The sequence below is a fragment of the Athene noctua genome, chromosome 2 (assembly GCF_965140245.1).
Source record: "Athene noctua chromosome 2, bAthNoc1.hap1.1, whole genome shotgun sequence".
Lineage (NCBI taxonomy): Eukaryota > Metazoa > Chordata > Aves > Strigiformes > Strigidae > Athene > Athene noctua.
The window spans coordinates 19,944,228-19,970,773 of NC_134038.1; the positions used below are offsets into that span (position 1 = coordinate 19,944,228).

A 26,546-nucleotide genomic window follows, 5' to 3' on the forward strand; every position below is an offset into this window, starting at 1 on the left:
AATTTTTTTTTTTTTTTTTTTACAAAAACATAAGAAAATACAAACCAGTAAAAAACAGTTGAGTCAGATTCATCTGGGAAACCACAGACAATGCTAATACCTTATCTCTGATGTTGTCTAGAGACAAATGGACCTTTGTAAGGTGTGATTCATCCCATCTTAAAGCAGGGGTGTATCAAACAAATAATTAATTGCTTCTCTGGCGCTCCTATTTCTCTTCCTTGACTGAAGAGGCTGACCTGCAGGGCAAAGAAAGCTCTGTTTTTCATAGGCAAAGTTGGTCAATTATGCAGTCATATGCACAGAAGTCAATTTACACATAATAGCCACTTAAGAACCACAATTCCTCTTACAAAATTAATTATTCTTGCTACAGAATATATATGAGGTTAGCCAATATACCCAAATTAACTTTGTAAATTTAAAGGCTCTTAAGCTACTTTGAATTAATGAAAAGATGGTGAACAATCATCTTACATACTACACCAAGTACAGGTTTTTGCATTATTAATTAAAGGAAATTATTCAATACATAAAATGTAAACTGCATGATTGTGGGGCAAAGAAACCCCATTTAAAGTCAGCAGAGAATGGCAGGAGAGATGAAGTTGCCTGAACACGTTTCTCTTCTGCACTGCATAAAATCATCTGTAGTTATTGCCATCATGGTGCTTTTTCTGTATGAAGACATGCCTGTTCTCGTTCTCCTGTTTGTTATTGGATGCTCAGCTGTTATGCCTGTAAATGGAATTGTTAGGTACAGATAGATGAATTGGATCTTTTTGTTTTAGTGCAGACATATAAATTATTATAATAAAGAAGTTTTATGAATCACTCAGTATTTTAAACTGCCAGAGGTAACTGCAATGATAACGCTTCGATGGTGTTACACAAATTCTTAACAAATAATGATTAGTTTTGCCTAAAATAATTATTTTCCATACTAACTACTGCTCAGAGATTGCTACTGTTTGATAGGTATAAGTAATATTTTTAATAGGCTGGAATTGATCATATCACTTCTAAAGAAGATATTCTTGCTGTTGGCTGTTACACTTTCTGTCCTTTTACAATGGGGAAAAATAAAGGCAAAATTAAAGCTTACACAAAAAAGGATCATTTTGTTTTCCAGTATGCTACCGGAAGATCATATGTACTGCCTAACGCAATGAACATTCAGATTCAGGAGCCAATTTCTTTGAAAGGTATGGACTTTATTGCCTGAGATATGTTTAAAGTTTAAAGAGCATTGTCTTCCATCTCTGGTACGATGTTCTATGGAGAAAATAATTAATAAAACAAATTCCTCAAAAAGCCTTCACTTTTGATAATCCTCAAAGATTCTTCACTTAAAAGTGAAGGGTCAACTACATATTTCATGTGAAAATTAAAAGTTCTGTTGTACACTGTACTATGGTATTGTAATATATTTTTAATATATTTACTTTCTGTTATTTATTTATAATACTCAAAATTACACACAGAATGGCTGAGATTGGAAGGGACCTCTGGAGGATACCTACTCCAACCTCCCTGCTCAAGTAGGGTCAGTTGCCCAGGACAATGTTTAGATGCATTTTTAGCATCTCCAAGGAGGGAGACTCCACAATCTCCCTAGGCAACCTATTCAAGTGCTCAGTCAGCCTCACAGTAAAAAAGTGTTTCCTGATGTTCAGACCGAACTTCCTGTGTTTCAGTTTGAGTCCATTGCCTCTCATTCTGCCATTGGGCACCAACATCATTTTGGTCACAAATCTAAAACACAGCACCATATTGGCTGTTTTGAAGAAAACTAAGTCTATCCCAGCCACACACACTACACTTTCCTTAATTTATAAACAAATTATATAACTTGAGAAAATGAGGTGTTGTTAACATTAATGATGCAAAGTTGTATATGGGAATGTAGCAGCTGTCCATGGAGAAGAGCAGTGAGAATTATGTTGGCTTGAAATTCCTGAGGCACGCAGAAGATGGTCCAGACGGTTTCTTGCACTGTCGACTAGAGACCAGCAGCCTAGAGTGCACTAAGGGAAGCACCTGCAACTCAGTTCAGATACAGCTACAGAAATAACTCAGGTAATAAAGTGTGAGTGGTCTTGAAGGAAAGCAAAAGTTTGTGTGGTAAATTAGCACAGGAGAAACTAGTGAAGAAACACAAACAATAAAAAGTAATCATCGAAACAGACCACAGGAAAGTTTTAATACAAAATGGATTTGAAAGCTGTAAAGTTTAGTTGAATTGCTAGTAGAAAGGAGCTGACACATGAAGGCTAAGTAATTTCAAGTTTATGTAAAGAGAAGACCAAAAGATTTGCTTGCTGGCTGATCCAGCAGTGAGCTTAGCTGCCGAATAGAACAAGTAATCCTGGGCAGGAACAGTAGCAGGAACAGTACATAGATTTTTGCATGCATTCCATGTGCAAAACTTCAGTCTCTTTTGGTGAGGACTGAAAAGGCTTTTCTGTAAATTGATTCTGTCTCTGATAATATGAATTTAAATCTGATTGATTTAAATCTCATCCTGTGTTGAATGACTTCACTCTCTTTGATCTATTTTAAAATTCTTTTTGGAATAAATTTCTTTTGGATACTAAGCCATTGGAGCTTTCCTTCAGAGTAACAAACTATGGCCCTATTTAAAGAGGAGTATTCTTCCTCTTGATATTTGTACGTAATCTTCCTTGACATTGCTGGGTTGTACCTGTTCATCTATAGGAGGATGGAGTAATAGCTCCCAAAAAATGCATTAGGTAGGTTAACAGGTCTGAATGCATATCTTTTGTTCATCTCTGAGGACTCTGGGGCATTTGGCATAATGCATCTAAAATTAAGATTTTAAATTTTTTATTAAACCCCTTCACCAATCTAATAAAATGAAAGCAACATTCAGTCTAGTATTAGACACAGTAAACTCAGTTTTATATATTAAAGCCCATCTCCATTACAATTTCAGCAGAAAATATCAGCAACTTGCTTTCCTATGCAGTTGGTGGATGCAAAGTTAGCCCTTACTTTGAAAATAAAACTGCTCATATGTGTAGGTTGCTCTACAGAACTACCTCCACAGCTACTCTTTTTTTACTTCCTACCACATTGTAAAAGGCAAGAAAATAAATAGGGTCTGAAAGTGGGTAGTGTTCAAAGATACTGAAAACAGCTTTCTTAACATAGCCCTGATTCCATACACTCTTAAACTGTTTTCACACAATGTGGACCAAACTGTGTGTCTTCTTCTGATCTGTCTGTTCTATGCAGCTAGCTCAAAGAAAGTGAGATCTGGCTGGTTTTGGCTGAACCATTTCCACAACAAAAGCAGAATATCCCTGGAGGGAATAAAGCTGTTCTGATAAGCTCTTATTTTACTTGCCAAAGGAAACAGCAGAGAGTTGTCTAGAGAATTTCTAAGTTTCATCTTTTAACCTGTTATTGCAAGAGCGAGGTTACACAGCTCTCAGACTACATCAAAGGACAGGCTTCAGATAACTTGATTGTAAAGGAGCTACAACAGCTCCCGAAGAGCACTGCTTCACACTAACCAAAGGGGAAGATTCAGCAGAGGATCTAGCCAGTACCACTGTCACGTTTACAGAAGTGACTCTTGATCTGTGTCAAGGAAATTCAGTTCATGATATGGATTATGTCTAGTGTTGAATGCAGTGGAGCTCAGGGCTCAATGGCTTGCACCTTGTCCAAAATTTGTAACTGACAAATACTGGGACTACCGACATCCATTAATTTTAACCCTTGATATAATGTATTACTCAAAAAGCTTGGCTTAAAGTTATATTATTGAAACTGGCCACTTCCATAGAAACTACAGGGTGGCAGATGTCAGCAAAATCATGAATGGTGCTGGCAACATGAGCAGGATGCCGTTATTCAGCAGTCACAGCACCAGGACAAAGGAAGGTTTAACAGAACTGTATGGTATCGTTCACCCTGTGCACAGTTAAATTTGGAGAACCTTGCACAAAGTGTTACAACATCAAAACAGAAATGAGTTCAACAATTAATTTGCAGCATCATGGAAGGTTATTAAACATTTTTGGCTCCATGCAGCCTCTGATTCATCAAGTCCCTGTGCTGCTGGAGACTGTGAAGATGGTCCTGAAGAAAGTTTTCCCTAGATGTGCTCTACCTACCATAATCTTTTCCTAACCTTTCCTCTCTATTCTACTACAATAAAGTCCAGGAGAGACACTTCGATTTAGGTTCCAAATACAGACTAATATACAAGATCAAAACAGTTTAAAAATTTGGAAATATTATGTGCCAGAAATCCCAGTAACTTACAATCAGCTGATTGTGAAAGAATTACTCCTGTGAGAAGAGAATCAAGGCTTTTTGAGAAGATAAGGACCAGTTTTGGTACCTGCACATCCTTGCTTTTTCCTGTATATCACAATATTCCAGCTGGAAATAGTGACTACACAAATGATATAAAGTCATAGCTTTCAACATGACTACAGAAGATCAGGAAAATATATTATAAAAGAGGGTTTTTATAACAGCTGGCTTTCTGCTGAAGCAAATTTTTCAACTCCCACAACAGACATACTGGGTTGCAACTCATATTTCAGCATTCCAGCAAAAGATTTTTGTACTGTCTCTTGAAATAATGAAAGCTGTTTTTTTCAGTCAGTGGTATGAATGCCAGGGAAACATCATCTGGAGCACTGGTAAAGACAGTAGTTCAGACAGATGTCACTACCATTCAGTTGTTACAGATATTCCTGACATGACAAAGCAGTACTGTATAACCCTTTCGGTCTGAACCATGCAGGTTCACTTTAGCAGCAGCACTTCATTGGCAGAGTGAGTAAGACCAAATGACTCTCTTTGTACTGTTATATTAGTTTTTGCCACTACTCCAGTGGCATAAGAATACGGTTGCCTGAGCAGGTTTGCTAAGGGAATGATAAAATGATGAAAGCTGTTGCTTTGCTTCCTCATGTACAAATGAGCAGGAACAACGAACAGCTGATCCTTTGAGTTCCCCAGAAAATGAAAAATGCACCAGTAGTCCCTGTTTCTTGTGTCGCTAGTGGTAGAAAAATAAATCCTCTATTTCTGAGCCTTTCTACACATAAAACATTTTTCTCACTTCCTTGAAATGTTCCAGCTTTATTTTATTGGTACATTTGAGAATAATTTTCTGAACGGTTTTCTAAAAGTTTTCTTAAATTAAAATCTAAATTTACAACTAGCAGGGAGACAGAAGTAAGATCATACTCAGAAAATTACAGACACTGTGGAAGTTTGTTGGTGATGTCACTTTCCTGCAGTGAGAACTGAGCTTGAAAAATGCATATTAAGTGCACAAAACTGAATGGAAAATGTTACCTTAACACATGGCTTTCCTCTAGCACCTTGAAGAGAACATTCTAATTTGAACAGTTGATAATCAGACCAAAAATTAACTTGGAAGTGACATAAATATACCTGTATGCAGTCATTATTCCATAAAGGACATAGGTAAACATAGGTAAAACTGAACCCAGTCTCTCAAAGTCTTTTACATGTACTGAAAATGATACATCAGAGTATTTTAAGAACAAATTATCTACAGTTTTAATGATGCTGTGAATTAGATACTCACTTTGACTAGACAAAATACCAGTGGATCTGGACTAACAGGGGAAGCATCCATCCCTTGAATCATGGAGGAGAGTGTTTTCAGATCTCCCTTTTAATGGAGAAAATATGCCTGAAAAAATCTTTCCAGATGACAGAAAGAATGACTACTGAGGAGTCTGAGAATAGGTTGAGTGAGTAGTTTAATGACTGAACAATTATGGGTCTATTACACTCAGTAAGGCATCTTGCTGCTCTGAGGTAGTTACTTCTCTTTGACGGTCTTAATGAATTGGTCTTCTTACTGATGGTCTTAATGAATCTTTTAATTATTACTTTTAATTTAGTGCTGGCTTAAGTGCTATCCATAAGAGGGACTGCACTCCTGAATGGCAGTTCTGGACTGAAAATGGGCTATACCTGAAAGCTGGCTGCGTAACAGCAGTTGCTGGTAGTTTCAATGGCAACTAGTGATTATTCACTTTAATTATATTTCAACTTGATTCTTTTAAACAATAAAAAGCAGAACATCTATGCAAATAAGTAGTTCTTTTTTCTCTATGACACACTTGAAATACAGAATTATACATCTGGAAGGGTCTCAGGAGGCCATCTGATCCTTCCAGCTTGCCTCAGGAAAGGGAGCACCACACCTCCGCTACTCCTCACACATCCTTGTCCAGTCAGTTCTTTGATGACCAGTGAGAGAGACCAGTGTTCCAGATGACCTCCTCCACTGCTTCACCAAAACCTTCCTAATGGTTACCCTAAATGTCCTTCCTGTCATTCAACCCCGTTACTTCTACACCTGTACAATGTGGCCAAGGAGAACAGAGTATACCCTTCACCTTTGCAAGCAGCCTTTTACATATCTGAGTGTTACAATAGCCATTCCCCTCCACCGCAGCTATCCTAATCTATCTTTGCTTCTTGGGCCACAAGACCCCCCACCCTTGCTGCTCTCCTGCAGATTCTCTCTGATCAGTGAACACTTTTGCCAACAGTGACCTGGAGCAGATTTCTACGCCAGCAAGGGCTGAGCAGAGATCGCTGTGGGTGTTGCAACACTGCACTACTGTAAATGTTCAGCTAATCTGCATGTAAAATATGAAAGACTACTGGCATCCAAAAGATGAACCGTTATGAGGTCTCTGATAAATTAATGTGAGAAAGGTACATAACTGCCTGCATCTGTATGCAAGTGATGGGGGAGCAAAGACTGGTGGTACAACACATGATGCTTGGTGGCAAAACACACAAAGGCACATTTTACATGCTAGATTTTCTCCTCCTGGCAGGCTCCACCACAACGCAGGCTGGAGTAAGAGGCGGCAGAAAACGCAGATTTGCGAAAGTGAGTATTTTAGATTTGTCAGAAATAACTGTTCATAGGAGAAGAGGAAACGCAGCGAGGAAGGTGAACCTAACTCTTGTACTGTTTAACTGTGGAGCTACCAAGTCGGCACAGGACGGTGCCAAAGACGTTCTAGAGTATTTTTGAAAACAAGCTGACTGCGGCTAAGTTAAAATAGGCTCTTTCACGTACATCGACTGGCCTTTACAATGACAGTTTTACTTGAGTGACTTCAGACTTGCGGCCGTGGGAGTAGCGTAAGTGGGGATACATTATCCATTTAGAAACACGTTGGGGTTTACGTGTATTACAGGAGGGGCGGCTTCAAAATCGCCCCGTCAGCTCGCCTGCAGAAGTTCGAGGTCCGGTCTGTCCCCGGAGGAAGCGCCCGCAGCCCGTCGGTGCGGCCGGCAGCGCACCCGCGCCCGGCAGCGCGGGGCAGGCGGGGGCCGGGCCGGGCTGGGGGCGGCGGCGGGGCCCCGCGGCGGGGAGGGCGGCGGCCCGGCCCGGCCCGCCCCGCGGCCGCGCTGCCCCGCCGCAGCACATGACCCGCCATGGAGCCGCGCCCGCGCTGCCCAGAAGTTTGGCGCCGGGGGAGCGGGCGGAGGCCGCCTGCGGGGGGGCGGCGGCACAGCCGGGCGGCGGGCAGGTGAGTGAGGCGAGGCGGGGCGGGGCGGCGGCCGGGCTGGCGGCGGCGGCGGCGGGCGGTCGCGCCGAGACGCCCGGGCGGCGGCGGACGGCGAGCGGGCGCTTGGGCAGCGGCGGCGGGCGGAGTGCGGGCGGGGGGGTGCCCCGGGGCCAAGCCGGGGGCTGCGGGGCTTGGGGGGGGGGCGAGGCCCGGCAGCGGCGCAGCCCCTGGGGATGCTGTCGGGGCGGCCGCTGGCTCCCGGGGCGGCCGCTGGCTCCCGGGGACCCCGCTGAAGCTCTGTTGTCCCGGCTGGTTCCGCCCGCCCCCGACCCAGCGGTGTGAGATGAGCGCCGGAGCGGAGCGGCCGTCGCGGCGGATGGTGCCGGCGCGGACAGCACGAGGTGACGCCGTCTGAGGTACCGCCGCTCCCCTGCGCCCGCCCGGCTCGAGGCACCGCCGGGCTGTCCGACACCCGGCCCCACCGCCGCCTCGGATGGAGGCGTCGCTCGGAGGAGGTGGGGACGGTGGGGTGTCCCTGGGGCGGTAGCCACAGCAAAGCGACACGTCCCTGGGCTGGCCCGGCCACCCCCCCCCGGCGCGGCCGTCTTCTCTGCAGTTTTGTTGTGTTTTCGATTCAGGAGAGTGTGGGCTGCTGCTTGCAGCTACAGGATGAAGTCGCCTCCCTGCTGCATGTCTCTTTCTTCCCAAGCATCCCTGGAGGAACCAGGGAGTAGCACATCCCTGGGCTCCCTGGACTCCAGTGTTTTCTCCAGTGAGGAAGAGCGGGGACCCCTGCTCCAGAAGGTCATTCCCTCCTTGGACTCTTTTACTATCAACGTAGGAGGCAGCCGCTTTGTGATGTCCCAGCAAACTTTGTCTTGCTACCCTGACACCCGTCTTGGCAAACTGGCTGTAGTGGTCTCTGCTGCCCGGGATGTGGCCTCTGGCCTCCTTGAGCTTTGCGATGATGCCAACCTCGTGGAGAATGAATATTTCTTTGACCGCAGCTCACAGGCGTTTCACTACATTCTGAATTACTACCAGACGGGGAGGCTGCATGTGATGGAACAGCTTTGTGCACTCTCCTTCCTGCAAGAGATCCAGTACTGGGGTTTGGATGAGCTCAGCATCGATTCCTGCTGCAGAGACCGGTGAGTTGTGGGAAGATGCAGCGCGGTGGTATTGTGGGCTGGGCGAGCTCGGCTTTAAATTGTGTGCAGGGTCGCTCAGGTGAGAGAGCCAGCAGTGAGTTAGGTGAGATGGCAGAGCACTGGGAAAAGTATGCTCAAAACTGGATGAGTTCGGCTCTTAATCCTGCTCTGGAGGCAGATGGGTGTAAAAAATGGGAGATGTGTTGGGTGAGGTCACTGACCCTTGCTGCAGAACAGGTTGGTGGTGGGGTCAGGATAGTGAGAAACTTAACAGGAGCAGGGTCTGGGTTGTCCTGCACTGGCTTTGGACTGGTCCTGGGCAATGTCAGAGATGGAAAAGATTGTTAAAGCAGAGATATCCCTTCAGTCATCCAGTTTGGGATTATTCTAGTTAGAGGGATTGGATATGGATTCAGGCATGGTGCTGGGAGGGTTTGGAGCCTCCCCACCCTGCACTTTCCATTCTGGAGGATTTCCGGATCCAAGCTGGAGAGGCAGAAAGGGGGCGGTCACCTGCCAGGCTGAGTGTGGGTGGCATGGCTCCAGGAGGAGCAGTGATGGGCGGCATCACACATGGAGGTAGCACCTTATAGGGAGGGAGCATCAGCAGCAGGAACATGGCTCACTGGAGACAAATGGTAACAGGCAGTTTACAGATGAGGTGGGTTTTAACTGAACCACTCCCAAGATGTTTCTATTAATTCTATTTGCAGTTAGTTTTATTTTTTCCACCATTTTTAGTGCTACTGGTTTGTTAGTATTGAATAAATTAATACTCTAAAGACCGTAATTGCTAGTTATCTAAGGGAGTTATGTCAAAATTATTAGAAACAAAAAAGCAACCCCACCCCAAAAGGATAGTGAAATCATCCTACCTTAGGATGGTCCAGTTCTGCAGCTGAGAGTTGGATCCTAGTTTTCATCCCTTTCTTCGATCCCTGGTAGGTGCAACTGAAAGCTCCTCCTTTGGTGGTACAAGTTGCTACAGACCTCTTTGGCATATATGCAGGAGTAACTAACTGTGTATCAAATGAAGGCCAAATTGCATAGCCCCTTTGTCTAAAGCTGGAGATTTGCAGCAGTCAGGAAATACAGATACGAAAGAAAATTTTCTTTTTTTAGTGTTCTTTGGTAATGTTTTTGTTTAATGAAATTGTTCTGTAAATATACTCTAGATCTAACAAAACACTCAACCACGCAATTACAATCTGTAAGTTTGACTCAGCACAAATGTTTTGTGCACTTTGTTGTGTGAGGACCCATATATTTAGAGAAAGAAAGTTAACTTCTTTTCTTAGTGTGTATTGATCAAAACTTCATCCATGAAGGGCATTGCTTGTATTGTGCCTTCCCTTTTAGTATTACAGATACACATCAATGTAACAAATATTATAAAATTAATAAAATTGAGGACAATTTAGAAACAGAGGGTCTGGTTGCACCAGGATTGTTTATAAGAATGCATGTTAGGCGCGCTGCAGATCCTACTGTACTCAACATGATCCATGTAAATAACATGCTATCAGAATAAAATTACTCTGCGTATACAAACTGTCACTGATGTGAAATGAGGGAATAGAAATATCAGGTCAGTGGAAACATGCTGCAGGGTCTCAATAAAATCTTCGACCGTATACTTTGACATCAGAGTTTTCTGAGGTCACATAAGGTGTGCTTTAATGTATGTTCTTATGCCTCACATGGTAGAGGATAAGAAACACATATGAATATTGCTGTTAAAAATTTCTTTTGGGGGGATTCCTGGGCAGGTACTTCAGGAGGAAGGAGCTGAGTGAAGCCTTAGACATCAAGAAAGATGCAGAAGAACTGGATGCCCAAGATGAAGAAGAAGACTTTTCTGGTAGCCTCTGTCCCAGTGTCAGACAGAAACTTTGGGAAGTTTTGGAAAAGCCTGGCTCCTCTGCAGCTGCCAGGACTTTTGGCACTCTGTCCATGGCTTTTGTTGTTGTGTCCATTGCCAACATGGCTTTGATTTCAGTAGAGCTAAGCTGGCTGGCACCACCACTACTGGATGCCCTAGAGTACATGTGCATTGCGTGGTTCACTGTGGAGTTTGTTCTGCGGTTCCTGTGTGCACGGGATCGGTGTCGCTTCCTAAGGAGTGTGGCAAACATCATAGACCTCCTTGCTATTTTACCTTTCTACATCACCCTGCTGGTGGAGAGTCTGTGTGGTGGGGAGAGCTCCCAAGAACTGGAGAACGTGGGGCGCATTGTCCAAGTGCTGAGACTGCTCAGAGCCCTGCGGATGCTGAAGCTGGGAAGACATTCAACAGGTAATTTTGGCCACGGCACTGGTACTTCTCAGTTTTGCTGCCTGCAACAGTTGTCCCTAGGCACAGTTCTACATTTTGTATGCATTTCTGCCTAAACATTTTTCTCCGATCTGTTAGCAGTAATGGCTCGTGAAAGTCTTACTTTTGGACATTGATTAATTGAGTGGCAAGGGCCTTCTCCAGTACATTTCAGCTCATCATAAAGCCAGTGTATATTGTTTGCATAGAACATTTACAGAAACAGGCCCTGAAGTTGCATGCTGTAAATCATGCATCAGTCATTCACAATTTTTCATAAATTTACAAATGTCTATTTGGCTTGATTTTATTAGCAATGAAGCAGAGGAAGAAGCAGAGATCATTGTGTATTGTATTATCAAAGGCCCACTAATGACCGCTTACAATTACCAGTCACAATTTTTTTGTTAAAAGGTATATGCAAAGAAATATATTATGATTTTGTCTACATCATAGATCCTGAAAACAACTGTAGTAGACAATGTTTCAGGAAAACTGTTTAAACTGAATCTTACGATATTCAGTTAAACACACTGGTACCTGTGTGGGATGTGGAGCACAGCTGGGTGCTTCTTCCTGAGTTGGACCTAGGTGCGGTGCAGAGCACCAGTGTCAGGGTCAGTCAGAGTTCACCCGTTGGTGTGGGGCCCTTCGTGTCCAAGTGCTCCTGACGAGTCAGCAGGTGGATGAAGAGTAAGCAAGGTAGAAGGTGAAATGTATTTCTGAGAACATTTTTGTACACTCTGAGTGGTGAAAGGAAGGCATATAAAAGGTAATGTTTTCCAGTGGGAATTTGTCAGAGGAAGCTGGAAATGAGTAGAAGGTGTTGCATTTCTATTTACCCCATTTTTGTTATTACTTCTTGACACATGCATGTCTGTCTGTATGAAAGAATAAAAGCTGTACTCCCATCACTGCCTCTGCATGCCATGATGTTGTCCACTGCTTGACGATTTCAAAAATATTTAATTATGTTCCCACTTAAATCAGTGGGTGCTGAATTTGACAGGAGAAATGTCCAGCCAAGACTTGGATCTTTGAAAAATTAGATCCTAATAGTAAGTCATTGTCTCTGTCCTGCAATATTAGCCTGTTCTGAAGACGGTGATGATTATTCTTGCATGACACTCAACATACCCTTCCAGGCTTTCCTGCTATGAAGCAGGAATGGGTTGATGCCCCTCCATTATTTGGAGAGCCATCTCCAGGCTCTTTGTGAACTGGCTCCAATTCAGCAGGCATTAATTACAGTGTGCTCACAGCAATAGAATGTGTGCCTTTAATTTTGTTGCCTACCAATGGTAGGGAGTAGCTTTAATATTCCTGAGCATAATTGTAGTGGTTTGGGAAGTACTTACTTGTCTACCCTAGATTATGCCCATACTGATGCGTAAGTGTCCCTTAGGAAGCAGTTGAAAGGAAGTTTGTAATGATTCATTCAGTCAATGAGTTTGTTTTGCTTCATTATCAGTTTGGAGGGGGGGGGGCTTGCAAGAAAGTCTGCTACCCACTTTTGATGGTAGCTGTAATGTGAATGCATTCTTCTCTAACTATTTTGAAAATAAGATTTGAACTCATCAAGGTACTTTGTGCTGAATAACAAAATAGTGATCCAAAAGTATGTGGATTCTAGTTCTAGTTTCCAGTTTATCGCACTTTACTGTTACAGAATGAATGCATTAAAACTCAGTTCTATGGCTCAGATGTTTCAGATGTTTGTGTAATAACTGTTAACTTCCAGTATATTGACTTTCAGGGATGGTCTAGACTTCTCTGTCTATTTATTCTTAAATTTATTAAAATATTACCACAGTTTATATCACAATATTGAGTGCCATTGATACTGAGTTTAGTAATTCCATGTTAGGTAGAAGTGAAGTGATTGTATAAAAATCTAGTCTCCTAATCTGGAAGTGAGCTCTCATCTTTCTACTGGTACCAGAGTACCAGTTTCAACATACAAGCAGTGACATATGTATCTGGATGGTTTCATTCAGAGCAGCGTTACCATCGCTGTGCTTGCTTCTTTGGTAGTTCAGTTGCTACCCACTTAGGCGCAGAACACTAAATCAAATCTGTATCATTTAAATGTAGAAAGTGACTGTTTCGGTCAGAGGAGATCTGCTACTAAGATGAAAAATATCCCTATAAATCAAAATAGAAGCTTGCAGTAGCAGACCTGAAGCCCTGTTTCTGACCGCTAGAGGTATGTAGCAGAAGAGTTGTTAGTGTGGTTCTAAACACATCCTTAACCACAGCTGCTAATGTAAGATGAACCCCGTAAGTATCATACACAGAGTCCTCCTTGCACATACCTAGGCAGTCCTGATAAATCTGTGTTCAGGGGTGGCTCTTCTGTGCTCTTGCCTTGGTTCTGGCAGCTTAAAGCTACCTCCCAGTGAAGCTTCCCTCTGATTCCTGCACTCTCAGACCAGACGAAGCTTCAGGCAGCGCTCACCTGTTTTGTGTGACGAGCAGTGTGAGATCAGCAAAAAAGAGATGAGAAAATTTGTGGCTGCAGGCAGCAAATCCCCTTTCACCAAGTAGGGGTGTTCACAATCACAAGGAGAACGTCTCTGTAATACTGTGCAGTCCCACAGCAAAGCTGGGATCACAACAGCAGCCTGGCTCTGCTCTTGGGGGAGAAATGAGTTAGGAAAAAATATATCAATTCTTTTCTTTAAAGAAATGGCAACTTAACCCTTTTTGTGGGTAAGAGACTGAAAAATGAAGAATCATTTCTCCTTTGAAAGCTGAACCCAGCTCATAGGAGGGATGTGATGATGCCTAGAAACACCTCGGCTAGACTGGCATGAGTGTGTAATTGTTTATGCAAAGTGCTGTACTTCATCAAGGAACAACTGAGAAACGAGTAGTACCTCTACCCAAAAAATTTATAGCTAGAGGGTGAGACCACTCCATGTATTTGAGTGGCTTCAAGAATAGGTGAGAAATGAACCTGCATTTCTCACATTTTATGATGCTCCTCAGCTGTTGCCTTCCTTCTGGGGCCATGTTTTGTATGACATCTTACTGATCCTCTGGGAAGCACTTTCAGATTGGCTCCTTGAGAAGAATTAGGATGTGAGCATCTTACTTGTGATGACAATTTGGCATATGTTTGAGAGAAGGCTGTATGTAGCCTATGTCGGGATGACATGCCTCCGGGGACATGAAAAAGCAAAACTTCAGCAATTTTACTACCAAAAATTTAGGATTATTTAAATGCTCTGTGTAAACTGAAGCTTCCAAACATCAACTTGTATTGCTAAGTCTCTGGGCAATAAAGAGCTAGAACTTGACCTGCATGGCAGAAACACTTCCCGTTCCGCCTGCTAGCCCCAGGGCTGGTGCTGCTCGCCTGCCCTGCACCAGCTCTGTTACAGCACCTTAGCATGAGCAACCGAGCTGTTACAGCTCCTGGCAAGGCGTTCTCATGGAAAGTCACAAGACTTGCTGAAGTGCTTGTGCTGGAACAGCCCTAGTTTGGCTGTGTGCTAGGGCTCAGACATTTTTAAAAGTTGCAAAATAATACAGCAGAATGCATGATTCTTTTGAGTACAACTGATTCCTGCTTAGAATGAGCTGTGGAGTCCAGTACCACGTCTGATTCATAGATTTGTCTAAAAATGTCTCCTGACTTCATCTGAAGACATGAAGAATGATGCAGATAATAGAACTAAGAATAATAAAAAAATTCAGACTCATGAACCGTCAGAATACTTAACCATAGGAACAATATTTTACTGAAGGTGTCATCAATGTGACACAAAGAGTGAGCAGTGACTGCCCTGTTCCTCCTTATTTTGACCTGGTTTATGTGAGAGTTGGACTGATTTTCAGCTATAGTATTCTCAGGATCCATCATAAAGAGCAAACCCCGGTTTTCATAGTACCCATTTATGCTTTGAAAAGAAGTGCTACAGAGGTAATTTTAAATTGGAGTACCTTCTTCCCAGGTCATCTGAAAGGACTTTATTCTTCCACCTTGTTCAGTAGGAAGCTTTACATGATATTGGACGTTAGTAACTTCCTTGCAAGATGAGAGTTTGATTTGGATCCTTGCTGTTGTCTCACACAGCTTTTGCACTGCTGATACTGGTGCATTTTTAAAACGTGGAGGCAGTCATATGAACAGAAATAGTCATGTTGACATATCTTACTCCCCTTGTGTTGCAGACTTAAACTATATGATTATAATAAACATTCTAATCAACAGATCATAGTTATGGTAATATAAAATCTGAATATGGGCAAGTCCTTAACTGGAGTTGGTAGAAGAAAACATTGAAAAAGGAAACATTCCCTTACAAACTCTAGTGTGTACATCCATTGTTTCCTGTACATAAACAAAAACTTTAAAACTCAGCAGACATGAAGGAGAAAACAGCCAAAAGCAAGAAGAAATTTTAACGTCTTGTAGTTTGTGATTGGGGAAAGAAAAACAAATCCAATTGCTTATTACGCTAATGAGCATGTGAAGTCTGCAAGCAGAGGCAGAGCTGCAATAAGCTATTTTACAAACAGTAGTTTAGTTAGAAGTGTACTCCATGAAAAGCAATTTGTAAGTATTATGTTTTTCTCATTTATTAAAGAAAACATACCACATTTTTAAACAACAGTACTAAAAACCTATCCAATGTCACTTGTGATTCAAAAGATAATTTTATTCTCCCCTGTGTCTCAGCTGAGTTGGTACCCTGTTATCTTCCTTCTTTGTTTATGTGTGCATTTATCCCTTGCACTATTATTCGATTTACTTTCCTGCTTGCTTTGTCAGGCAGCCTAGCCTTGATGCAGCAGCTCTAAAAGGAATGGGAGAGGTTATGGAGAGTGGTGGGCTGCACACGAACTCCCTGTGCAGCTCAGGGACAATGGGACCGATGCAGTACATCAGTGGGGTAACAGAATACCATGTTTGCATTGGGAGGCTTTGCTATCTCTGGTTTTGGCACAAGTGCAGCTTGCTGCTGGAATACACTTACTTGTTTTGATGTCTAGAGAAAGATATTGATATGTTTTGGAGGGAAAGAGAGGTTGAAGAGAGGCTGTGAGAACTATGAAAGGTTTGAAAAGAGTCCTTAGCAAAGAAAAAGTTACTGAAGGGATGAACTGGGCTCTAAGCACCTACCTGGAACATGAATTTGGTAACTGAGGGTTGCTTGGTGCAAGAGAAAAACACAACAATGACTGGAAAACAGAAGTTGGTCACATTCAGACCCAAAGTAGGTAGCAGGTGGTTTTAGTGTGTCTTTAAATGGCTATTTAGATAAATAATTAAAAACTGTGCTAGATCTTCTATTATAGCCAATTACTAAATCAAGATTGGTTAGTTTTTCTAAATTATATGTATACATAGTTCAAACAGTAAGTAATGAGGAGAGTTTCTATGCTCTGTATTAAGGAAATGGAGATGATATCAGTGGTTCAGCCTAACATTTTAATCTGTTTCTTTAAATCACATTTTCCCAGTAGTGCTGAGAGCAGCACCCTTATCCTGGTTTGAGTGAATGGTGGGGTTTTTTTCTTAAGACATGTTCACTAGCAGTCAAAGAAAAACATAAGGCAGTCAGCTTTTAACTAAGAGATGTTTTGTCAAGTTATAACAGCTACATGAATCAACCTCCTGACAGCATTTCTTATCTTTCAGGCTTGCGGTCTCTTGGAATGACTATCGCACAGTGCTACGAAGAGGTTGGCCTTCTGCTGCTTTTCCTTTCTGTAGGAATATCTATATTTTCCACTGTGGAGTACTTTGTTGAGCAAGGTGTGCCAGGCACAACTTTCACAAGCGTACCTGGTGCTTGGTGGTGGGCAACAACTTCCATGACGACTGTTGGTTATGGTGACATTAGACCAGACACTACCATTGGTAAGGTAGTGGCCTTCATGTGTATACTATCAGGAATACTGGTTTTGGCTTTGCCAATAGCTATAATAAATGACCGTTTTTCTGCCTGTTACTTTACACTGAAGATAAAAGAAGCTGCTCTTCGGCAGCGTGAAGCTTTAAAGAAACTCACAAAGAACTCATCCAGTGATTCAAATATAAATGTTAATTTGCGAGACATATATGCACGCAGTGTCATGGACATGCTACGGCTAAAAAGCAGAGAGAGAGCAAGTACAAGGAGCAGTGGAGCAGATGATTTTTGGTTTTGACTTTTATGCTATTTAGCCTTGTATAGCAAATAAGACTACTTCAAAGATGTAGTACTAAGCAGCTCTTTTTTTATTATTTGCCACTTACTGTATTTGCTTTTCCTGCTGGAGTTTTACTTACTTGGACAGACTGAGATAACTGTTCTATACAAAAGGCAGAATTCATAATATTGAGTCTCCTAAGGGGCTCTGAATCCTGCTTCCAGAACTGGACTGTGGTGAGTGAGAGAGGAAATAATGGGTCCATCAAAGTAAAACAGTGATGCAAACACTTGTATATGAATCTTATGCCTTTGCTAATGTATAATAATAAAGTCTTAGTGAAAACTGCCACGGTGTTTTGAATTTTAAAGATCTGTAAGATTTGTATTCACATTGGAAGAAAAAGCTAAAGACATTAAGAAAATCTGAAAAGGAAAGTCTAAGGAGTGAAATGTTGAATAAATTTAGGATAACATTCCTATAACAAGCTTCATGTTGACCCTCTTTCTTATCCCCATCTTCTCCATTTGCTTGAAAAAGAAGTTACTAGACCCTGGGGGAAATAGTTTCCTTATTTGAAGAGAAGCAGAGAGCTACCAGGTGTATGGTGGGTATCAGGAGATAGGTAAAACCATTAAGCAGATGCAAGATCTGCAGCAAGGTATGAAATAGTCATGAAATAATGTAGAGCATCCTCTGCAGTTGCTCTAGAAGTTGCAGGAGCTGATACAGGCTTTGCAGCGTAGAAGTAATTTACAAACTTTGTTTCAACTATGACTTTTCTATGTCTTTTGATTCCCATAACTTATGTGTGTAGCTAAGCAGTTTTTGTGCTTGAGTAAATTCACTGGTGGATATCAGAAGAAACAGAAATGGTGAAAGATAAGCTACTCGTTTCTCTATTTCCCATTAAAATGAGTAGGTATTCCAAGTGGGATAGATTTTTAAAAAATTAATAATCTTCACTGCCCCATTATTAGAACAAAACCTTTTGTTCCAAAGGAAAAATGAGCACTTGTTGGACTGGATGTTTAGTCTAATGCAGTAGTCAAAGTATGAAATTAAAATAATCAAAGGTATTTTCAGTCAAGTTTCCCACCTCTCCAGTGGCCCAATATTATTCGTAGCAAACGAAGCTTTTCTTTAATGTAATTTCACTGTCATAGACTATGACATGCCACATTATGCATATAACTCAAGTAGTAAATTAGATTTAAAAAAATCTCAAACCTCTCTCATTTCACATTTCTTTTGGGAAATGTAAGTACAATCATTATTTACATTTGACCTTAATTCAGCATTCTAAAAAAAAAATCTATTAACTGTGGTTTATTTAATTTTATAAGGTATTCACATATGCAGAAGGCTTAAACTGCCCTTGAGGATATATGAATGGGTGAAATAACCTGCTTTTAATAAACATTGAGTAATACTTTCTTTGAAACAACAGTGTGCTTTCCTCCCATTCCCTATGAATGGTGTTGTAAACATAATACAGCAAGCAAAATTTTCAAAGGCTCCAATCTTGATGCAAACCAAGCAGCATTTCAGCATGAAACTTCTGATTTGTCAGCTGCCATCGGTCAGCATTTGCATTTGGGACCAATGCAGCACATGCAGCTGTCACCGGGGTCAGAAGGAAGCCAAGGGAAAACACTGGTTTCTGCTCTACCAGAAATTGTCTAGGTGTGAAAATTCATAGGTCAGCCTCATGGTCCGTGTTACACAGAGAGCAAACTGTGTTATCACAGTGTTCCCCTCTGCCCAAACACTCAATGAATCTCCATTACAAAACTCCCATCGATGTCCAGGAGACAAAATGAATTCTGCAGGGGAAGGCTTGATTCAGCACAATCTAGGTTATTATTTCATAGTTCCTTGGAGCAGGAAGTCTCTCAGGCTTGCACAAATTGTACAGGCTGTTTCTCATTCAAAAGTCAGTCTAATTATAGAGAATTAGGAAGAAGCTTTCATTGTGGGAAGGCTGTTTTGTAATGTCTTTTGTGCTTTCTTGTACAGCATCTGATCTGAGAAAGGAAATGCAGTTAGCTGATTGATTCTCTTTAGGGAAAGGCTGCTTTTATTGCATGCTGTGCTTTTTATGAAGGACTCAAAAGAACAAGAGAAATGTTCTGGGATGTATCAGTCGATTCACTCCTTTCACCAGCTCTGGAGATAAAGTTTCCTAGAAATGCCCATGGGGAAACACGGCTGAGACTTTATCTAGTAGCTGCTTTGGCTTCTATTTTCAAACCTCTTGATTTTAAATTCAAAGTCTCCCAATGTGTTTGTCAATCCTGTTGTTTATGCAAGATTGTTGTGCAACCTGTTGGTTATCTATGCCATTATGGGCTGAGACTACCAAATCATTTTGCAGATGAAGGCCAGTTCTGCTTTCAACTCTTACAGACAGAAGAACCAGAGCATTCCTACTGAGCAACAAACAGTACAGGACATTACAACTCTGAAATAGGAAGCTACACCATGTACTTACTCCCACAGATTTGGAAAATAGCTCAGTCACTACTAAGTCACCAAATTAAGTATGTTATTGTGCTATCTTTAGAATATCACACTAAAGGTAAGAAACTACCTCTTGTCCTCACATCTGTCCTGCCGTTTCCATCCCACAGCAGACATGGCAGAAGGGATCATGTGTTAGAACATCAGTAACACTGGATGCAAATTCAGCATTTTAGCTTAAAACACCAAGTACTTTCAAAAACTGGCAATCAAAGGGTGTAGATGCGTTACTTAGAGCAAGTCCACATTAACCTTGGTCCCCTAGTACAGAAATCAGTAATAGTGAAAATGCAATGGCATAGACTACAGTGAAGGCTGATAGTCTGAAAAATCGTATACTTGTTTGTAGATGTTTAGGGACAGCTTTTAGTTGGGGACAGTGTGGTCCAAACTCACCATAATTTTTTAAACATCACTATAATTGTTCTTTGTCATTCTTACTTTGAAGAAAGCAAACAGACTCCTGGGAGGTATCAGACAGAGCATTGCCAGCAGGTCAGAGAAGGTGGTCCTGCTCCTCTGCTCAACACTGATGGACATCTGGGTGATATGTCCGGTGCTGAGCTCCCCAGTACACGAAAGAGAAGGACCTAATGGAGATCGTCCAGCAAAACAATGGAGTGCCAGGTTGCAGAGACCAGCACATCAAGGAAGTCCCATGTCCAGGAGACGTGGGTCTACTGGTAGCTGAGGGGGGATTTATCACTTCTGGGGAAACTTATAGAAAGGTATTTAGAAATCTGTGTTTGCTAATACTTTATAAGTGTCTAAGATTGTGATTTACCTGTTGTATTACTGATATTAATCTGGAATGCATAGTTCACTGATCACTTGTTAATTATGTGGTGTTCACTTCAATCTTGATTTGATATAAACTAAATTGAACAATTTCCCCCCAGGACAGGAGTTTTGCTACCAACTCTGAGCTTGTGGGATTGCTGTATGGCAAATCTGGCAAATCAGCTTGAGCACAAAAAATACCAAAAAGGAAATGAGAAAGTTACAAGGTCTTTTAGAAGGTAATGCCCATTTTTTGTTTTCTGACATAACAAAGTATTGTCATACTGTTATAATTATTTTGATGAGTGACATGCTTTTATCATTTTCCACGGTGTTATCCTCTCAACCTCCACTGAGGTACACAGGCATGCACACAGCTCTACCAGAACATACTCTGTTGAGATACTCATCATCTAAACTGCACTAGAGCAAGTGTTGCTGACACCTCTGGTACTTAGGTGTCTGTGCTCTTTATCACATAGCCTCCCTGCAGAAAGGGCAGAGCAGCGCAGGCTGTAGTCACACCTCTGATTGCAGACAAGGGGTCTCCAGGGCTCTGGGCTCTTGAAATCATCATTCACTAAAGAGGAGGGCTGGAGTCAGTAAGCTCTCTAGGACTGAGATGCATTTTTTTATTATAGCCTCTTGTCAATTAGGGGTTTTGAGAGTTTTAATGAGTCCTGTAATTATTACAGCTAGAAAACACACACCTCTCCAAACAAAAGCAGAGCTGCCACACACTCACTGTTCATAAGAGTTTGATGAGACATTTGAGTTTGGTGTAAACAGTGAGCTTGACCTGATGAGCCATCAGTAACTAAAGACATTCCTTCAGAAAATGGATTTTCATTAAAGTCTAAGCTGGAGAATTCCATTATATTAACTTTTTTTTGTTTGTTTTGATATATGAAATAGAGTATTTTCTGACAATATATATGCATGTGCTTCTGCTAGACGATGGCACTGTCAGCAACAGGGACAGCGCAGGACATTTTGCATGTGCCTTTCACAGGTGGCTTGAAAAGCGTGAGCATACACACCCCTTCTCACAGAAAAACAGGAAGGAAAGTTGGTGCAGGTAGGTAATGCAGACTGCCCTTTTACAGGATTTCTATGTGAAACAAAAAAATCTAGTCTAACAACAAAGCCTATTTAAAGGTATTTGGGGCACTATTATCTATTTTACTTATGCTATATTTCTGCTCTGCAGACATCAGCAACCCCTTTAGCTGGGTGAGGGAAAGGAAGGGAATCCCACTTAATGTCACAAGAGCAAGCCCAGCACCAGCCCATAGAAACATCACTTGCTCCCAGTCTCTCAGACTGCCAAGAAGTTGCCTGTGAGATGGATTTATAACATCCCAGACGATGAGGAACCCAGAACAGCCTGAAGTCCACATTCATGTTCATCTAATTAAAACAGTGTACAAATGCCTACTATGATGTAAGAAAAGCATGCTTTTGTAACAGCTTCTGAAAATGAAATCTTCCTTATCAAGTAAAGCAAGACTCCTATAGATGTAAGATTTTCTCTATACTTAATTTTGTACAGCTTTTAATGAAACCAAAAGTGCTTGTAAGACATGTAGTATTACTGTGTAGTGCTGTAAGCTGATACACACATTTAATTTCCACCAGCTTATGCAGAAATGCAGCTCTATTTCCAACTCTGTGTAGTGGTGAGACATCTTGGGAAATGTCTGAAGTGTGCATGACTCTTCACTACCTAATGCTTGAACCAGTTCTCAGAGTAACTTGGAAGAGAATTCATAATGGCCTCTTGCAACTGCCATAAAAACCAAGCACAGTGAATTGACTTGTCCTAAGCACATTTTTTCAACACAATCAAAAAAAAGCAGTTGGCTTGAAAATAGTTAAAAGATAACTAATGATGTCACTCTTTACAGCTGGCCCTGTATTACAGATTTCTGAATTGTAACTCTCAGCCCGAGGTATGAAATATATTATGCAATCCAATCATGTTGAATTATGGAAAAATATTCCAAGATGTACATGTCTCCGCTTAAGAACTGCTGTCCAGTGAAGCAACATTTATGAACTCAGAACTGCTTTGTCCTACACTAGCAACATCATTATGACCTTTAGAATATGATGTCAGAAAACTACCAGAGTTACAGGCTCCATGGAATCCCTCCATAGCTTTTGTGATGTGTGTTAGCTGCTGCAGTGATAAAAGCTATTACTAGTGAAGGCCTAAACAGACAGATTGAGCCATTATTAATGCTGAGCATGAGAAGAAAAATTATGAAGTTAGAACAGGAAAGAGAAAATTAGTTTAAATTAATTTAAATTTAAAATAAAAAGTTTACATTCTCCAGCTGAGATTTACCAGTGACCTTTTGTGACCAACTTTGAGTGTTTTACTCCCCATATCTTTTCATAAGAACTGAAGAACACAGTTCAGTGCAAAGGAAGACATTCTTTTCAGCTCATTAACGGACACGCATCACAGGTCCATACCACAGATTAGATCACATACTAATAATTCATACTTCATTCTAGCCATTCATCTCTGTACATCAGACACACCTCTGCCCTAAACCGTGTGTAAACGTGTGGCTTCATATTTGCATTGTTCTTCTGTAGATCAACACTAAAAAAATCTTTTTATATGAAGTAGATTTCAAGTTAAAGGAATAAGATCAGATATAATCTATTTCCAGTTCCTGCTATTTGTTATTTCTGCTGTCAGTCCTCATTTAACCTTCCCATCTTCTTTTCCTGGCAGGAATTGCTGAATAACAGATGGACGAATTGCCAATCACAGCCTTTCAGTGTCAAAATGTAGACAAACCTACCCCACAAACCTGTGTTCTGTTTTCCTATATTAGAAACAAAATCCAAGTCAGAAGAAACAATTGTGGTGTTTCTGTCACAGCTACAAGGACAGCATTGATTAGGAGCCAACAGAACCACAATTTCCAAAGTACTAGAAGGATTACGCTTACAGTTGGTCAAGAACGACCTGTCATGTAACACATCTATTTATATCACTAGGAAACCAGACTTCAGTAACAAATAAAGAAGGAATATATTCTGAGAAAATATCTGTCTTCTGGGTTTAGAGAGTTAGTATGCTAACTAATTAGTACTGCAAACACACTGAAGAGACAAGATCCCATTGTGCAAGTGTTGCCCTAAATCAAACCACAGCTCTTTCCTAAAGACCTTTCCATCCCAATGTGTAGGTCAAACCAAACCCTACATTCAATTTGACAGCATAAAGGAGCAAAGCTTGTACAAAAAGCCTTCATATGGATTTGTTGTAGGAATAATGTGACATGTTCCCCATGGCAAATCTACTGATGTAATGGAGCTACACCAGGATGAATTTGGCCCACTTTCCGGTCAGTGCTTTTTATAAGAGGTTTTGTTGTGTGAAAGCTGGATATGTAGTTGGACCACAAAAGGGACCAAAACCAACGTCCAAATTATGGCCTCTGTTACACAGACTGCCTCCTTCCATATGGAGATGTATCCAGTTTACTTGTACAAGCATCACAATAGAAATACTGGCAGATTGAGCTAACAAAAGGCCACTGGCCATCATTATAATACAGAGGCTGCATTATGCTACAAATGCTCCCATCAGCTGTCCAGCAGGAGACTTCATTAGAACAGATGTGAAAATACACAAGCCAGAAAAAAAAAAAAGAAAAGTGAAAGCTCTTGTCCTCACCTGGCACCAGGATTTCAGTCTGGTTGAGAGGCAGTGCATTTTATTAACAATTACTTAGTGTTCCAACACTAGAGTAAGCAAAATATTCAGTGCAAAAATGACGGTTGTTTTATATGTGGTATCTTTCTGTATCAAGAATGTCACTTTCTGATGACAATTCGGTACTCCAATAACCATTGCTTATGTTCTCTATCACATACATCATCACAGACTGCAGACCTATCTCCAGGTGGTGGATCAAGGCAGTTTCATTTATTCATGGTATGCTTCCATTCACATTATCTCTGCAGTTTAAGATCAAGCGTGCTATTCTTGCCTGCATTTTTTCGTAAGTCTCAGATCAGAGCTATATTTGTCAGAGAGACATGGTCCTTTAGATTATTCACGGTAGAATGATGTGGTCTGTGTTGCAGGTACTAGTATTACTAGCAATAGGCAGAAGACGAGAGTTCGGGGGCAATAACAGGACAGAAAGTCATAGAAGTGCCTGTTTCAGAAATGAAAGATGCTATATGGGATGCAGTAAGCCACAGCTTTTGACATTGTACCCTGCAACCCAAATCCAGTCTGTGAGGCAAACCAAGTGGTCATTAAATGACCCCAAGGAAATGCAGACCCACAAGGCATGCAGGCAGAAGGAGCTGCTCTCCACATTCTCAGCTCCCTCTCCAGCTTGTGTATTCATATTTTTCCTGGCCAGTCCCCCCAAAACTGTGGAATATGCCCCAGTAGGTCAACTGCACCTATAAGAGGATGTATTTAATGCCACTGAACTCACCCAGGGAGCAAATAGGCTAGAATTTGAATGTGTGGAGTGATAAAGCATTATTTGCACATTCAGTTTTAGCCAGTGCAAAGTAGCCTGTTTGCAGCCTGTTTTTTCCAGTCTAATTTCCACACTTAACCTTCCTGTGAAGAGGTGTTCAATTAGCAAGGTAAAATATAATCTGCTAATTAAAGGGAATAGTGTCGCAAAGACAAATAGGAACCTAAGTAAGGCAGGCAGGCTGAAAATGCATGATAGTTTGCTAATTGTAAAAATATTTAAAAGAAAAATAAAATCTTAGAAGACTGAATTACAGGTTAATTCTGGGCAAAGGCAGTCAGAATAGTCAGAAACTATTAGAAGAGATAAGACAAGTCCAGAATATGAGATCCAGGCTCAGATAATAAATATGTCCAACCATCTAGCATATGACAACTTCCACGCAAGCTACTAACTGTTTTGAAATGCACCTCATCCTGTACTCTGGGCAAGGATTAGAAATCTCTTGTGTAGGATTCTGGCTTGCCAGGTTAGGTATGTAAACTCAAACACTTAACATTTTAAATAGATCTGGACAAGACCTGTTTTTGAGGGGAAAAAGCGCTGTAGCTGGATGTATCCTTTCTTTTGGTAAACTGAATAGTTATTAATCCTTCACACTTCAAAAAATCTTTTGGGTTTTTTTTCCTTTTTGGAATAAAAAGATCTGAAGCATTTGTTTAAAATGCAGAACAGCTGAACAGTCATAATGCTGCAGAATCAGGTTAAAGCTTTGCCAGGTTCACCTCCATTCCTACTCCAGCACACACAGAACGGGCTCTTTTCCAAGGAAAGTCTCCTGAAAAACCTTGAAGACATTGTAAAAAGAATATTTTAAGTTTGTTGTTGCACATTTGGACAAATTTCATATCAGGGTAAAGGCTAAGTGATAGGTTTGCTTCAGATATCTGAGTAGTATCTGCTGCACAGTACCAGCATTATGATAAAGGGATGAGAGAAAAAGAAAACAAATAATCATATTAGTGAACCAGCTGGTGGTTTCTGACATGAGCATAACACAATACAATCCAGACAGAAAGAACGGCAATTGGTTTTCTCCATTGGTTCCACTCCTCATCCACAGCAACCAAACTAAGGGCAGGAATTGTAGCATACAAAATAAATCTTCCATGCTTATTCAAGCTCTATAAAAATTGATAGATGTATTCCTCTTCTTCCAGGGAGGAGGCTGACATGTCTCAGCACTGGTGCTCAAAACGGCTTTAGAGAAGCAGCACTGAAGTGCTGCAAGTAGCCTAAATCAATAGGCTGTACTGCCTAGCAGGAAGGTTTATATCCCTTCTAGCAGCTGCAGGGGGGTTTCAGAGCTGACACCCACACCTGAGACAGTGAGTCAGTGTTGGGACGCTGGGGAAGGTATCATTGCTGATGGGCCTCAGTTTCTGACTCAGCAAAGTGTGTTGATCCTTACTTTGTGGGGTTTCTGGAGTCTCACTAAACCCAGGCTCAAGAATAGGGGCTGCAGTTCTGAGACTTCTAGAGGGCCCCCTCATAGAGCATCTCAGGGCTGCTCCGGGGCCTGGCAGTGGAGAGAGAACTCTCCAGCTCC

General features: G+C 41.5%; 1 protein-coding gene across 1 annotated transcript; it reads left to right on the forward strand.

The window, feature by feature from the left end:
- Window positions 1-7,480: 7,480 nt before the first annotated feature.
- On the forward strand, window positions 7,481-17,487 carry KCNV1 (potassium voltage-gated channel modifier subfamily V member 1). Its single transcript, XM_074897608.1, has 4 exons — window positions 7,481-7,580; window positions 7,894-8,710; window positions 10,480-11,006; window positions 16,675-17,487. Exons 2-4 carry the CDS (start codon window positions 8,229-8,231, stop codon window positions 17,184-17,186), a joined length of 1,521 nt encoding a protein of 506 aa, XP_074753709.1. The 5' UTR covers window positions 7,481-7,580; window positions 7,894-8,228; the 3' UTR covers window positions 17,187-17,487.
- The last annotated feature ends 9,059 nt before the right edge of the window (window positions 17,488-26,546 follow it).

Coding starts and splice junctions, on each gene's coding strand:
- KCNV1 (XM_074897608.1), top strand. CDS start 8,229: ATGAAGTCGCCTCCCTGCTGCATGTCTCTTTCTTCCCAAGCATCCCTG. Junction 8,711..10,479: donor GATTCCTGCTGCAGAGACCG/GTGAGTTGTGGG, acceptor ATTCCTGGGCAG/GTACTTCAGGAGGAAGGAGC. Junction 11,007..16,674: donor GCTGGGAAGACATTCAACAG/GTAATTTTGGCC, acceptor CTTATCTTTCAG/GCTTGCGGTCTCTTGGAATG.